General features: G+C 42.1%; 1 protein-coding gene across 2 annotated transcripts in view; it reads right to left on the reverse strand.

The window, feature by feature from the left end:
• Positions 1-15906, reverse strand: part of DENND1C (DENN domain containing 1C) — a 63720-nt gene that overhangs the window by 27129 nt on the left and 20685 nt on the right. For both annotated transcript variants that reach the window (XM_063449636.1, XM_063449635.1), the window contains exons 2-10: positions 15576-15640; positions 5842-5885; positions 5109-5158; positions 4185-4301; positions 3248-3317; positions 2708-2788; positions 2467-2520; positions 1928-2038; positions 1239-1339 (exon numbers count right to left, since the gene is read on the reverse strand). In XM_063449636.1, coding sequence (XP_063305706.1) covers positions 1239-1339; positions 1928-2038; positions 2467-2520; positions 2708-2788; positions 3248-3317; positions 4185-4301; positions 5109-5158; positions 5842-5885; positions 15576-15640 — 693 coding nt within the window. The remainder of the gene's footprint in view (positions 1-1238; positions 1340-1927; positions 2039-2466; positions 2521-2707; positions 2789-3247; positions 3318-4184; positions 4302-5108; positions 5159-5841; positions 5886-15575; positions 15641-15906) is intronic.

Genomic DNA, 15906 nt, shown 5'->3' on the forward strand with positions numbered 1-15906 from the left:
GAGATACAATCAGACAGTGAGAGATACAGACACTGACAGAGATACAATCAGATAGTGAGAGATACAGACACTGGCAGAGATACAATCAGACAGTGAGAGATACAGACACTGGCAGAGATACAATCATTTAGTTAGAGATACAGACACTGGCAGAGATACAATCAGATAGTGAGAGATACAAGAACCAGCAGAGATACAATGATAGAGAGACACATACACTGGCGGAGATACAGATGGAGAGAGATACAGACACTGGCAGAGATACAATCAGATAGTGAGAGATACAGACACTGGCAGAGATACAATCAGACAGTGAGAGACACAGACACTGGCAGAGATACAATCAGACAGTGAGAGACACAGACACTGGCAGAGATACAATCAGACAGTGAGAGACACAGACACTGGCAGAGATACAATCAGACAGTGAGAGACACAGACACTGGCAGAGATACAATCAGACAGTGAGAGATACAGACACTGGCAGAGATACAATCAGACAGTGAGAGACACAGACACTGGCAGAGATACAGTCATGTAGTGAGAGATACAGACACTGGCAGAGATACAATCAGACAGTGAGAGATACAGACACTGGCAGAGATACAATCAGACAGTGAGAGACACAGACACTGGCAGAGATACAGTCATGTAGTGAGAGATACAGACACTGGCAGAGATACAATCATTTAGTTAGAGATACAGACACTGGCAGAGATACAATCAGACAGTGAGAGACACAGACACTGGCAGAGATACAATCAGATAGTGAGAGATACAGATACTGGCAGAGATACAATCAGACAGTGAGAGATACAGACACTGGCAGAGATACAATCAGACAGTGAGAGACACAGACACTGGCAGAGATACAGTCATGTAGTGAGAGATACAGACACTGGCAGAGATACAATCATTTAGTTAGAGATACAGACACTGGCAGAGATACAATCAGACAGTGAGAGATACAAGAACCAGCAGAGATACAATGATAGAGAGACACAGACACTGGCGGAGATACAGATGGAGAGAGATACAGACACTGGCAGAGATACAATCAGACAGTGAGAGATACAGACACTGGCAGAGATACAGTCATGTAGTGAGAGATACAGATACTGCGAGATACAATCAGAAAGTGAGAGATACAAGAACCAGCAGAGATACAATTATAGAGAGACACAGACACTGGCGGAGATACAGATGGAGAGAGATACAGTTATAATGCAGGTTCTAACCCGATGTAATCCAGTAGATGGGGTGGTAGTGTGGGAATGTAGATGTGCTGCCAATACATGGGGTACAGCAGGGCTGCAGAGGCATGTACACATGCTGTGAGCTGCCAGAGAACATGCAAGGAACATGGGTTATGACATGTAATGGATCTAAAACTAGAATTAAAACCTAAAACATGCTGCAAAGCCAAAACAGTCCCGTGTCATGATACATTCAACACGCAAATAATTAGTTATGGAGGGTAACACGGATGAATAAAGACATAATGTGGGATAATATAAGAGGTAGGAGATACAGCTTTAACACAAAGATGGCCATAAAGATAAAATGCATTTATAAAATAGGGATACCATGGCAAACTGCATGTAAAATACAGGTATACTTACATGACCCTGGAAAACATGCATGACATGAGTGAAGCACATGCATTGTAGAATTATAATAGTAAGATACAGGAAAAACACACTAATGGTACTGCAGCATGATTACCATGTGTAATATATACAATACTAAGATATTTGGACACAGACATGATGTGATCCTAACACATGACTGTAATAATTCAGATGTGATTATAGCATTCCATAGGGTATGTGATATGACACCGTGGGATGATGGTGGAGCACATTCAAGATACTTGAACACGCTGTATCACAGGTATGATAATTTTTAACACACTTAAGGTACTCACAGTGCTGAGTTTGGTGCAGGTAATGAGAATTCTTCGCTCATACAGAAGGCTAGAATACAACTGCAGCATTGTGTCTACATGAACAGCCACCATGAATTCAGTCAGGTTCCTCTGGGAGACAAAGAGAGAGCATTAGGATAAGGCTCTACACCAACTAGATATCTCATGATGCTTTGCCACCATTATAACTGAATGGGCATCATGGGAGATGTAGCCCACTACATATGTCGAAAGTTGCCTAGCTCTGATCTAGATTATCGTATGCTGTATACTTAGAACGAGAATATTAGAGAAATACACATGTCTAACAGACTTTAGAGATTCCCAGGTAGCTAGAACACCAAAGAGTGAGAGATCTAGAGAGCAAAGCTTCAGAAAGAACAATAGAGTCATAGTAAAGAGAGCTCCAGAAAATGACCAGGCAGAGAAGTAGAGATTGGGAGATAAAGCTCCAGAGAATGACTATGTAAAGAGTCAACATTTGGGAGAAATTCACAGCTAGATTGAGAGGTTCAAATATCTGCCACAAAATTACTCACATTCTCTGGGATGGATGGAAGTCGTGTAGGATCAGGAGTAATGAAGTGTGACAACTGAGAAGACAAAGAATAGGATACCGTCTATCAAGCCTGATAAATAATATATCCTGCGGACTCCACACACAAGCCTAAGACTTTTTATTTTTTTTATATTGCATTAAAATAGAGGTGTTCGAGCCTGGAATGTTCGTTTAAACTTTGTTTCTTGCTCTACTTGGCCCTGACATTGAAGAAGACTCACCATTTCCAGACTCAGGGCTGTGTTGATCTCTGGAACTGGGTGCTGATACAGGGCCTGCAGGAGTAAGTCCACCTCATTGAACTATAATTAGAGGGAAGATATACGATGAGTAAAGACAGACAGAAACTGGAGAGAAACATCACACAGAGAACACAAATAGTAGGAACTAGGAGATAAATATCACAGCTCAGGGGACACAGTCTAAATTTTGATATATTTGTCCAGTTTACCTATGGACTTTATGGAAGAGCTGGTAATAAGACGAAAATTCCAACTTATAGACAGCAGAGACCAAAATTCTGTTTTAACCAAGGATGCACCTTGCATGGCTGTAGATCTAAACTCACATTGCTACTTAACATGCTTAACCTGTTTACCCTCAAGTAAATATGTTAGTAGAATTTCTAAAGAGTGGATAAAGGTAAAACAAATGAGTGAAAAGGGAGAGACAACAGTTTATAACAGAAATTGACTGAACTGGGAGTTTGGAAAACGAGGGAATGGATTTAATGGATAATTTAACATAGAAGCGAATATTACCTGCTCCTTCGCCAAATACTCGGCAATATTGTTGAGAAGTTTGTAGAAAAGTTCAAACCAGGGAAGACAGCTAAATCAGAAGAAAGGTTTCAATGAGATACCTGGTTTGCTGTGTTCCTTAAACCACCAATGTGGACCAGCAAAGCCCAGCCAATTCATTGCTTACTGTAAAGCACATGTCTACACCATTCTAGGCTGAGTGAGGACCTCATGGATTGCTACAAAGCATTACATTATACCAGAAGTGCTCTATATGATGAGATGGGACAGTGTGTGAAAGTGTATTCCATGTTCTGCAGGGTAATCTGAATTTTTGTTACATAGCTGTATACCATGCCATACATGTAGCCAAGAATGTTGTAGGTCTCTAAGAAGTTGTAATGCTCTGAAACGAACAAGCATTCTTGAGTGACACATCAAATATACACCCAGACAGCTTTGTAGTAGGGTATTTTTTAAATCCATTGAATAAACTATTAGGTGGGTTTTCTATTAAATCTGTATACGACTGCACATCATTGTGTGGTGATATCAGGGATGCACTATGTATGAAACCGTGTATCTAGGTATTATGTCAAGATATTGTATATTATATAAAGGGCGGTGGTCAACATTTGCCTGAAAAAGACAGAGCTGCCCAACATTATACAAATGGAACATTGTGTTAAAGCCAATTACGTAATCATATAGCGAATGCGAATCTACTGTGCCCTGTAGATATTCCAGGATATATTAGGGACCACATGATAAATAGGGTGGAACCAAATGTATGTCTTCCCCATGTCTTGCATATAAACCAGCAACTCTGATAAATAATATATTCTGAAATTGGATTGTAAAAATTATGAAATTGGGTTGTATCAAACAATGTGTACAAAGAATTCTCTGGATCTTTCGAAAGACATCTAGATAGTTTGGCACTCGATCTTAAGCTTACCTTAAGATGCAGATGCAGCTTTTGGCCTGGATGGACAAGCGACAGAAACCTAATCTCTGATAGCCTTGGAGATCAGTCAAAGTGAAGCTGAAATGCTGGACAGAAGAATTTTGCCATCTGTAGGCCATGTTCCGGAAAATATGGTACATAAAGGGGAAGGTGACAAGGAAGTGAGTAATGAATTTAAATTGTGGTTTGAGACAATTAGAGAAGATAAGTGACAGTGTTAAGAGATAGAAGAGATTGTAAGATGATTCATAGTAGAGAGTAAAAAGGGAAAAAAGAGACGAGATCTCCACCACTGAAGTGGTTAATAAATTAAACTTTATAGCCTGCAATGCGTCAGATATATTATGTCAAGAAATATTAATAACATTGTATTATACACACTGCAGGTCATAATTAAGTATCACGGACATTTTTTAGCTATTTGAAGCCAAGTAGTGGAAAAATGTCTTTAAATTTTTATATTTTTTTTATACGAAAAAATGTACACAGAAAGAAAGGTATGCAATGAGAACTGAACGGTATTTCTAAAAAACATCTCTTTACTGTTCCCCACTAAGCACTTTTTCTAGATGGTAATGGCATCAGTGAGGAATTCATACAAAATGTAATTTGAGAATTCATTTTTTTTTTATAATTTTTTTTTCTCATTTATAGTTTTTATTGTTGCATTCGGTAAAACATTACAACACAGTGTGCATAGTAACTTTTTTTTTTTATAAATTGAACATTATAATAATAATGGAATTTTCCAGTCAGCCCGTCCTATCATTGCACAAAGTAATTATATCTCTTCACTTTTATATTAGGCAAATTCGACCACACCCAGCTCGATATCTTCCCCTTTATACTAAGTAGAACTAACCCCACCCTATTTAACCTTAATGGTGCCTAGAATTGGTACATGCACATTCTTACCTCGCTTTATCAAAAGGAAAACAGAACTGTGCTAATGCTGCATATGAGTCCTAGGAAGAAATGAGAAACATCACATAAATTATGGCATACACAGGATACTCAGGACACACTCTGATGGGAAAAAATATGGAAAATACGGGTACACAGGAAATATCTTATGTATATATTGCAGGATAAGCTGTATTATTAGTTATAAAAGAAGTAAATCCATAAATTATGTTGATCTCAGTATTCAGCAAACTAAAGACTAATTTAGTTATTATTCAAAGGACTCTCAATATTAGGATTGGATGGCACCAGACATGAATCAATCACAGTATTCACAGAGGGATACTCTAAGCACCTGCAGCATGTTGCAGTGGTTATGGTGCCATCATGTCCCTTGTCTATGCCAGATTCTGTGTCAAACCATTGTCAAGCGGTTTGATACAAATCAAGGGTCTTGGCCTGGTCCATCTCTTGGCCTGTTGCTATTGTAGAAGTTACACCTCTGTATTAGCAATGCCAATTTTGGCCATGTTTGGACTGCATTTATTGGCCCAGCCACTACGCCAAAGCAAGGACTCCAAATTTAGACAAAACTGATATTGCCACAAGTGCCGGGAAAACTTTTGGCTTGTCACACCACTCAAACATGGTTTCACACGGAACTGGGAGTAGGTGCCACAACCAATGGAATCCAGGCTGCAGTGTTTGTGGTGCTCAGAGTGCCCCTCTAATGACAGCAGCTTACCTGGTCTTCCAGATGCTCAGGAAATTGTCTTTTTAGAATTGGATCTAAGGAAATACAATGTATTGAGAATAATGTAATCCAGTTTTGAAAATAATGTAATTTTGGCATTGTAATCAGAACGTCCTCAAACTTAAAATCACAAAACTAAAGAGAAAAAGGTTACTTGCGCAATATCCTAAATCCCTATGCACATTTAGTTTCACTCCAGTGGCCATTCAAATGTGTGCTCACCTGCCACGTCAAGGCAAAACCACTTAGAATCCTAACAATTCACCTTGTTGCTTTAAGCTGAAAGGTAAAATCTGTGAGACATGGATATTTTTCTAAACCCCTACACACTTATTAACCCTTAATACGTGTGGAGGACTCTTTCTTTGCACCCATACCTTTTCCCCAAGACTGCTGATCATTACCCCCTGGTTCGATTCGCTTCCTTCCCTTCTCCCGAACGGTTATTGCTGAAAGCACCCTCTGTTTGGCAGTAATTCGGCTACTAACTTCCGAAAGGTCCCCAGCGGTACTTAGCCACGGACCTCCTTTGACTCGGATCCGGTTACTTGACCTCACGGTCACCTTGACCCACTGTTTTACCCCACTTGCTTACCTGCCAGGAGAGCGCTATTTGGAGGCGAGGTACTACAGACTAAATTGAACTTTTGTTTGACCACAGGAGCTCCCGCTATTTAACCGGCCTAAGCCCCAATTATACTGGAAATATTTTGGGCATAGTCCTTGTGTGCGGCCGGTCAAAACCTCGGCGATTTGACAATTCTTTATGGCAGTGTTTCCCAACCCAGTCCTCAACGCACACCTACCAGTCCAGGATTTAAGGATTACCCAGTTTTGTCTAAGGTGTTTTTTCTTTTTTTTCTAAAAACACCTTAGATAAAACTGGGTAATCCTTAAATCCTGGACTGGTAGGTGTGCCTTGAGTACTGGGTTGGGAAACACTGCTTTATGGATCTGGGCGCGATTTTGCCAACCTGGGTGCTAGGACCAGTGCTATCCATGAATGTATATATGGGGTTCCTGTGTGTTTTTACTGCGTTTTGGGGTGTTTTTACATTAGGCAGTCTGTATCTGGGAGATAATTAGTTTAGCGAGCAGCAACTCAATTATCTCCCGGACACAGAGACGTACTGAATGGAGACGCTGTAGCGGAGAGCTGATTTCTCACAGCTTAACTCCACCAGTATATCCAGAGGATGCTGGAACAAGTAATAAATCCCAGAGAATATCCAGCACAGTCAGCAATAAAGTCCAATAGTATCCCATCACCTTTCCCAATCACTGGATGACACACAGTATGAGGAGTAGAACTGATGTTTAATGGCAGGTACTCTGCTTTTATGCAGTGCTCCCCTGCAAGGGAGACGCCCACAGGCAATGAGGCATTCACCAACCAGATAACGGTTACATCCCACATATTCCCTCCCCTCTGCTTGGGAGATAATTGAGTTTCTTACTGTATCTCCTCAATTATCTCCAAGCTAAAACTTGTACATTTTTATACAATTTTATAACTTTATGATTTTGTATCACACAGGAATAAAACTTATATTTTTATGAACCACACAACTTGGGGAAAAACATATTAAATATTTGTACAAATCGGTTTAGTGATTCCAGAGATATTGAAAAAGTCTCTTTGGACCGACCGCACGCCTGTTTCCATGCCCAAAACAGTTCCACAGATTCAGGCTGTGTGGTCGGTCTATTTCTGCCTTGAAAATTGACAAAGTCCCATCCGAAGGAGGCGTTCGAATAGTTGAACGCACTTCGACTTCTGTCGAAGTGTCGAAGTAGAACGGGGTTAAACTTCTGCGGTGGTCGTTAGTCGAGTGGCAGTCTATTTCCTATGAAAAGGATGACAAAGTCCCATTCGAACGGGTGTTCGAATCTTCGAACGGGACTTAGTCTCCAGCCGCGGTGTCGAAGGGTAGGGGAAGGTACAGGTCAGCGGTGTTCGTTCAGATGTGTGGCCGATTTCCGTTCCAGGGATTTGACGACACACACCGCTGACCGCGTTCGACTGCATTAAAATGGCCGCCGCCACGTGTTCGATTGTCTAATGGCGGCCACTTCAACTACTTCGGCACTTCGGCTGTATCCGAAGTGCCATATCAAACGTACCCATTCTTTGCACAACACAATTAAAGGGCCAGAAACAGTTTTTGTCTTTAAGTGCAAGGCAAGGTGGATGATGGCAATAAAACAAAGGGTAGAGGTTGCCAGGTAACATGGTAAGTGGCTGATGCAACATAGATTGCAGATCACATGCAAAACAGGGGGATCTGATACAGATGGGACAGCCAAAAAGGGGTTCCGCTGCAGACGCCATGCTCGGGGTCTGTGAATAAAAGGCTGCATTCAGCTTAATGAAAACCGTGCTCACAGAACAATGTGTCGTCTAGTTACTTGGGGGGAATAGAGCTATTCACTAAAGAGTTTCTTCCAGCTTCGATGATATTTGGAGGAGATGCCCAGTCGGGGTATTGGAGCTCTGCTACAATAGGCAACACATGGGGTGGGCAGCTTCATGGGTTTTGTAGAGGAAGTGAACTAGTGTGTAAATGTTAAACACTTGTAACTTTTTTCTTAGTTTTTTTATTGTATGTTTGTGTTTGTGTTTGCTTTTGTATTTCAGCCATGTTACAGTGCTGCCGCCCGCCCCATATGTTCTCTATTAAGCTTTAATAATTGTGTAGGTGTTTAGAAAAATATCCCTCTCTGTCTCATTAGAGATTTTTACTTTATAGCCGAAGACAGCAGCAAGGTGAATTGTTTTTGTAGGACTCACCTAAGAGGTTTGCCTTGACGTGGCAGGTGAGCTTACATAATGCCCATTGGAGTGGAACTAAAAACCTCCAGTTAGTTATTTAAATGTGCGTAGGGATTTGGAATAGTGCACAAGTAACTTTTTTCTTAGTTTTTTTTACTGTATATACTGGGGCTGATGTGCACTGTAGTCATTGCCGCCATTCCGGAGTAATGGGAGTTTGAGCGCAGGGCTAAATTTTGTATGATAACATCACAAAAACTGAAAATGTTTTTTTTTTAAATCTTTTGATAGCGTTATTTAAGATAAATATAATCCATTGTCTGGGTGGTGCATGCTATTCTCCGTGATCTTGTAATCGCACAGGGTGATGAAATATAATCACACAGGGCAGGAAGTTTGTAACACCGCACGCTATGCTGCTAACATAAACCCTGCATTACATCATGCTTCCTACAACCACTTTCTGTCCAATAGTATTGATTACAGCTGCTCGGCTGCCAGTGTCTATACAGCAATCACTACATTTGCATGTAACACGGGTTTACCAGTAGTCATTTTTATTCTGCATACATTTTCTAATCGCAAATGACTGACCAGCCCTTTGTCAATATGCAGTGGCATTAAAGGGACAATCTAAGCACCATCACCACTTTAGCCCATTGTAGTGAATATGGTACTAAGAGGGTATTGGCGCTGAGGACTTGTATGTATATATATATTTCTTTTTTTTTTTCTGAAACTGCTATGTTTTCAGCTGCAGGGTTTAAACTAGGGGGATTTGGCACCCAGACCACTTCATTGAGCTGAAGTGGTCTGGGTTCCTATAGTGGTCCTTTAAATGATGTTTGTCCATATGTTTCTAGATTACTCTCAGTATATACATCTCTCTTTTTTAAAATCAATTGTGTAATAATGTGTAATAGAATTCCTCCGTCTTTGTTGATAGAGTATCAGTAATTAAGATGCCAGGCTGACAATTTAAGTATTTTGCAACACTATCGTAATATTCTGAGGAAATTGTCAAGTCACCACACAGGTGTGGTTGGACCGAAATATGAAATAAAAACATGCATCTATTTTATCATCTACATAGCTGTAACATTTGGCTTTATTAGGTAAAGCTACACAAAAGCATAGGATCAGAAAATTAAAACATGGAAAACGCCCCTCTCCTTTAATAATAGCAATAAAACATTCTATTACTATGTTATCGTCAATTGGACATATTTCACAAGAAAAAAGATACATTCAAAGTTTATGCAGCTCCCCTCACATCCTTTATGTAAATTAACTTTAAAGGGTCAGGATAGTCACTAAAGCAACTGTAGCTTAATTAAGTTGTTTTGGTGTATAGATCATGCCCCTGCAGCCTCACTGCTCAATCCTCTGCAATTTAGGAGTTAAATCCCTTTGTTTATGAACCCTAGTCACACCTCCCTGCATGTGACTTGCACAGCCTTCCATAAACACTTCCTGTAAAGAGAGCCCTATTTAGGCTTTCTTTATTGCAAGTTCTGTTTAATTAAGATTTTCTTAACCCCTGCTATGTTAATAGCTTGCTAGACCCTGCAAGAGCCTCTTGTATGTGATTAAAGCTCAATTTACAGAGCATGTGATAAAACTTTTTTTTTAAGTGAATAACATCTGATTAAAAATGAAACCATTTTGTTTCCATGCAGGCTTTGTGAGTCACACTCAGAGGAGGTGTGGCTAGGGCTGCATAAACAGAAACAAAAGTGATTTAACTCCTAAATGGCAGAGAACTGAGCAGTGAAACTTCAGAGACATGATCCGTACACAGCAACTGCTTCATTAAACTAATGTTGTTTTGGTGACTATAGTATCCCTTTAATCACATTAATAAATGGGGGGTGCAATAAGTGGCGGTGTAAAATGCCAGGGATGTGTTACAAGTTGTATGATTAGTTATACAGTTGGTTGATAAATAAAATATTTGAAGTTAATGATGCTTTTACATTTCTTTCATTTGTTTATACATGTTTATTTTATTAGTAATGTTTTACGTTTCTTTTCCATAACACATATAAGTTTTGGTGCAAATACATTCCCTATGCCTGCCTTGCTGAATTCCTTTACTTATGATGACAGTTATTTGCAAAAAAATGAAATAGCCATTAATCCACCCCTGCTCTAATGACATCACCTTGCGTTCCATTAATCATCCCCCATAGTTTGTCATCATCAGTGGTGTATTCTGATTTTGTGCTGCCCTAGGCATGACTAAACCCCTCTAATCTAAATTTGTCCCACTTCTTCCTGTTAAGAACCCACCCATTAATTTGTAAACTCCACCCTTTCTCATTAGGCCCCACCTTTTCCTCTTAGAGCTCCACCTCTTCCTATCTCATCCTTGTAAGCTCACACACTCTCACTGACCCATACACTCACTCATTGTCACACTCACTGTTTAACCAGCACTCACTTTTACTGACAGACACATGCCCTCATTGATACACATACACTGCCATAACACATAACACTCACTTCCAGACACATAGCAATGGGCTCACACACTGTTTAACAAATACACACTTTCACTGGCACACACACTCTCAGATACACCAGTGGTGTATCCTGGTTTTGTGCTGCCCTAGGCAGGACAAAACTCAGGCGCCCCCCCTCCCCCGCGCCCCCCCTCCTCCCGCGCCACCCCCACCCAACCTTTCCCCCCGCCCCGCATACTAAATACACACACACACATTCACTGACAGATACGCATACACTAGCTAACAGAAACACACACACGCACTAACAGACACACTCACACTCAGTAACAGACAAACACACTCACTAACAGACACACACTCACTCACTAGCAGACACTCACTCACTAGCAGACACACACTCACTCACTAGCAGACACACACACTCACTAACATACACACTCACTAACATACACACTCACTAACATACACACACACTAACATACACACACTAACAGACACAGACAGAAACACTAACAGACAGAAACACTAACAGACAGAAACACTAACAGACAGAAACACTAACAGACACACACAGTCAGACACACACACTAACAGACACAGACACACACTAACAGACACACACACTAACAGACACACACACACCCACCCACATTAACACATTTTTTTTTTTTTTTTAATTCTTTATTTTGGTGGTGCGAGTAGCGTCATATCAATACAACGACATGTTATAAACATCTCATCAAAACATTTCAAGTATAAAATCCAGTAACATGTTATAAGAAGCTGCACCGTTTTTTTTTTCTTTTTTAAGGAAAATTGGAAAGGATTATGCATGCTGACATTACAATTATAACATTTGAGGAAAATATACGCTGTTAACATATGGGTCGCTAGGAGTATATAAGGCATATATAAGTTGATAATGGTTAACTCTACAGGCATTTAAGTAGCACAGTGCTGATGGTATATGGTTTAAAAAGAAGGCAAAAACATGAAAATAAGCAGCCTACTAGAATAGACAGTAGGGAGAACAGTAGCAGTATCATATAATACGTATTTTAGGAGTGTTTAAGGTTTATACCTTTGGTGCTGTGCCGCTTTGAAAGCGGTTAAGGAATACCTATGCTGGTGTGGCCGCCTATAGCAACAAGTGGAAATGGTGCTTGTAACGCTTGTTGAGAATATAAGAGCATATGATCATGGGTGGCCGTTGCTTCTGGTTTAAGAACACACGGGCGTGAAGTTTGCCGGTAGTGTGCGGCCTTAAAATCATATGCGGAGAACTTCTGTTGATGTTACAAGGCTACTACAACATAGAAGGGGTGCATGTGCTGCCAGTGTGTGATGTTTAAAGCCTTGAATGTGTGCATATGCTATGATGTAAGTCGGGAACCTTAGGGGCGGCCAATAAGTATTATCAAACATTTTACTACATGTATCGTGAAGCAAGGTGTCGCTCAATAACCCCTGAGCGCGGGGGGGGGGGGGGCGGTTAGGGTGTTACAAATACCAGCTTGGTGTAATTAGGGGCAAACAAATAAACTGAAGGGTTCAACGCCTATTATAACAAAACATTTGTGTAACTTTACGCTGCGGTTTTTGATCTGTGACTCTCGCCACCGAGCGTCCCCTGCTGAGTCAACCTGTATCAGTCCCAGCTCTGGGGGTAAACGGGGCTATCTTAGAAATGTCCCAAGTGTCCATAGTTGTCTTGCTGCTCGTCTCGGGCTGCGTTATTCCCAGCTTTTGCAGGAAGGCTGCAGTCTCATCCGCCGCGGAGATGGTGTAGTTGCGGCTGTCCTTCGTGGCTATCAGGGTTCTTGAGGGTCCCCATTTGTAGGTTATTCCTGCCGATCTCAGTGCCTGTGTGGCCCGTTGGAGAGTTCTTCTCCAGGTGAGAGTGGAGCGGCATAGGTCCTGTAGGAAGTGAAGCTGCATCTCTTCAAAGAGGTAAGGCGCTTTGTTTCTGGTCTCTCGTTGGACCGCCATTTTGTCACGGAGCATGAGGAAACGCACCATCACATCTCGAGGTACCCCTGTCGGGGCTCTGGCTGAGGTGGCCAGTCTATAGCAGCCGTCTATTTGTATATTCTTAGCAGTTCGTTGTTGCAATAAGGCTGCGAGTAGTCGGCGTATGAAATGCGGTAGTTCTTGGTCATCTATGGATTCTGCGATGCCTCTAATTTTGAGGTTTGTGCGCCTTCTCGCGTCTTCCATCGCCTCTAGTTGAAGTTGGGTGGAATTTTGTGCGGTCTGAAGCTGCAGGAGCTGCTCTGCTTCGCTTGATTGGCGTTGGGTTATGGCGGTAACAGACTCCTCTGCACCTCGCACTCTCTCCGTGATCATGGAGATGTCTTCCCTGATGATGTCCAGGTCTGCATTAAAAAAAATTCTGATGTTATTCAGCAGGGCTTGGATATCGCCCTTGGTAGCTGGGGCTTGAGGGTCACCCTGTATTAAGGATACCTGTGGGCCTTCCGATCTTGGGATGGCATCGGGGGCATCAAGAATTTCCTCATCCGAGGAGGGGTTGGTCGAGTCCGCAGGCGACGCCATTTTGGGTCTAGGCCGCGGTTGCTGCAACAGGTCGCAGATACTCCTGGAGCCCTCTCCCGCGAGGGTTCTTAGTTTCTTCGTCTTTTTGCCCATCTTGGGTGTTGTTGGGCCCGGTTTGCGGCGATGTAAGGGTGAGGTAATGCCGTTTAGTCTGCGTTCGCCGAATTTGCAGCGGGAGCTAGTCCGACATGCGTCCGCTCCCTTCAGTGTCTCGGCCACGCCCCCAACACATTTTTTTTTAATTTATTTTAAACACATTTTTTTTTATTTTTTTTTAACACTTTTGTTTTATTTATTTTTAACACATTTTTTTTTATTTATTTTTAACAAATTTTTTTTATATTTATTTTTAACACGTTTTTTTTTTTATTAACCCCCCCCCCCCAGCCTCCTTACCTTTGGGAATGCTGGGGAGGGGGGGTGTCTCTTCGTCCCTGGTGGTCCAGTGGCTGCTGGGCGATCGGGCGGGCGATCGGGCGGCCGGCCGGCGAGGGAGCACTTCCCCTGAGCTGTCTGCTCAGCTCCCTCGCGCGCCTCAGAGTGAGGCTGGGAGCAGGAATATGACGTCATATTCCGGCTCCGCCTCCCAGCCTCACTCTGCGGCTGGCGAGGGAGCTGAGCAGACAGCTCAGGGGAAGTGCTCCCTCGCCGGCCGGCCGGCCGCCCGCCCGATCGCCCAGCAGCCCGCCGGCATGTCTGTTAGCCGCAAGGCTAACAAGACATTTGCCTTGGGCGTTTGGGGGCGGCGTTTTTTGCCGGCCCCTGGAAAATGCCGCCCAAGGCAAATGCCTTGTTTGCCTCGCGGCTAATACGCCCCTGAGATACACATACACTCACTGGCATACATACACTCTCTGGCAGGCACACACTTACTGATTTGACACTCTGACAAACAGACACACATGCATTCACTGACACACTCACTGACAGACAGGCATTCTCACTGATTAACACACACTGACAGACAAGCATGCTAAGCACAAACACTCACCTATTTGACACACACTGACAGACACTCACAGAAATACACACATTCATTGACAGACACACAAACTAACACACACACTCACTGAAAGAAACATACTTACAGACACTCATTCACTAACAGGTATATACTCACAGACAAATAAATACTGAGAGACCCACACAAAGACACACACTCACTGACATACACTTACACGATGACAGACACACATACTCAATGGCAAACACACACGTCACTGACAGAGCAGACTTTCAATGAGTTGACACACACTGACAGAAACACACACATTTACTGACAAACACACATACACTGACAGACACACACTCTCTGACAGACATATAAACATTCTTTCACACACTCACAAATTATTATTTTTTTGTAATTTTTATTTAAGTCCACCCAGCCTCCCTACTTTTGGAAAAGCTGGAGTGGATCCTTTCCCTGGAGTCCAATGTGGCTGCTGTGTCTGACTGTCATCTTCTTGCTCTGCTCCGCGCCATTTAGTGATCCTGGGGCCGGAGTAACATCATATTATAGTTTCCACCATCAATGCAGGGTACACAAGGAGGCAGAGCAAGAAGAGCTTTCTTTTGCCCGTCAACATTACACACAGCCGCCTGACTTGGGGGGCCCTAAGGTGGCTAGCAGGCCAGCTCTTGGACCCCCCCATGACAAGTGGAACACAGGGGGCCCAGTCACACTGACATCCAAGTCAGGGTTTGGGGGGAGCCTTTTCAGCCACCCGCCTGGAACGTGCCACCCAAGGCAAATGCTTTGTTATCCTCCTGATAGATACAATACTGGTTATCATTGCTATATGTGAGGCACTGTGTGCTGCCATTCTCTACTGAGTGCAGTGCGTAAGGGAGAACTTGTGCTTTGCGTATACATATACTTTACTATGTGCCATGAGAGTAATGAGAACGAATGGTTTAATACAAACCTGCTTTCACTGACTCTGGGTGCAAAACCTCAAAAAAGCCATCAAATATCCGCTCTGGGTTTTCCCTGGAATAAGAAAAGAGAAATTTCATGCATTGGTTTTTTAAATATAATTAAAAAAAAAACCTAAGGAATTATATAGGTAAAAAAAATACATATCCTACCTCCCCCACCCCCTCCCTAAATAATGTAAAAATGAGCTTTAGAAGTACTCGTTTTAATCTTTATTTTGATGACGTTTTCTGCACCTCCTCTGATATAATGTAATTTCTCCCTTTGCTTTCCCCCAATGCCTGCCTAAGCCTTCTCTGAGTCCTCAGAATTCAGACACT

Source organism: Pelobates fuscus, chromosome 3 (genome assembly GCF_036172605.1).
Source record: "Pelobates fuscus isolate aPelFus1 chromosome 3, aPelFus1.pri, whole genome shotgun sequence".
Classification (NCBI taxonomy): domain Eukaryota; kingdom Metazoa; phylum Chordata; class Amphibia; order Anura; family Pelobatidae; genus Pelobates; species Pelobates fuscus.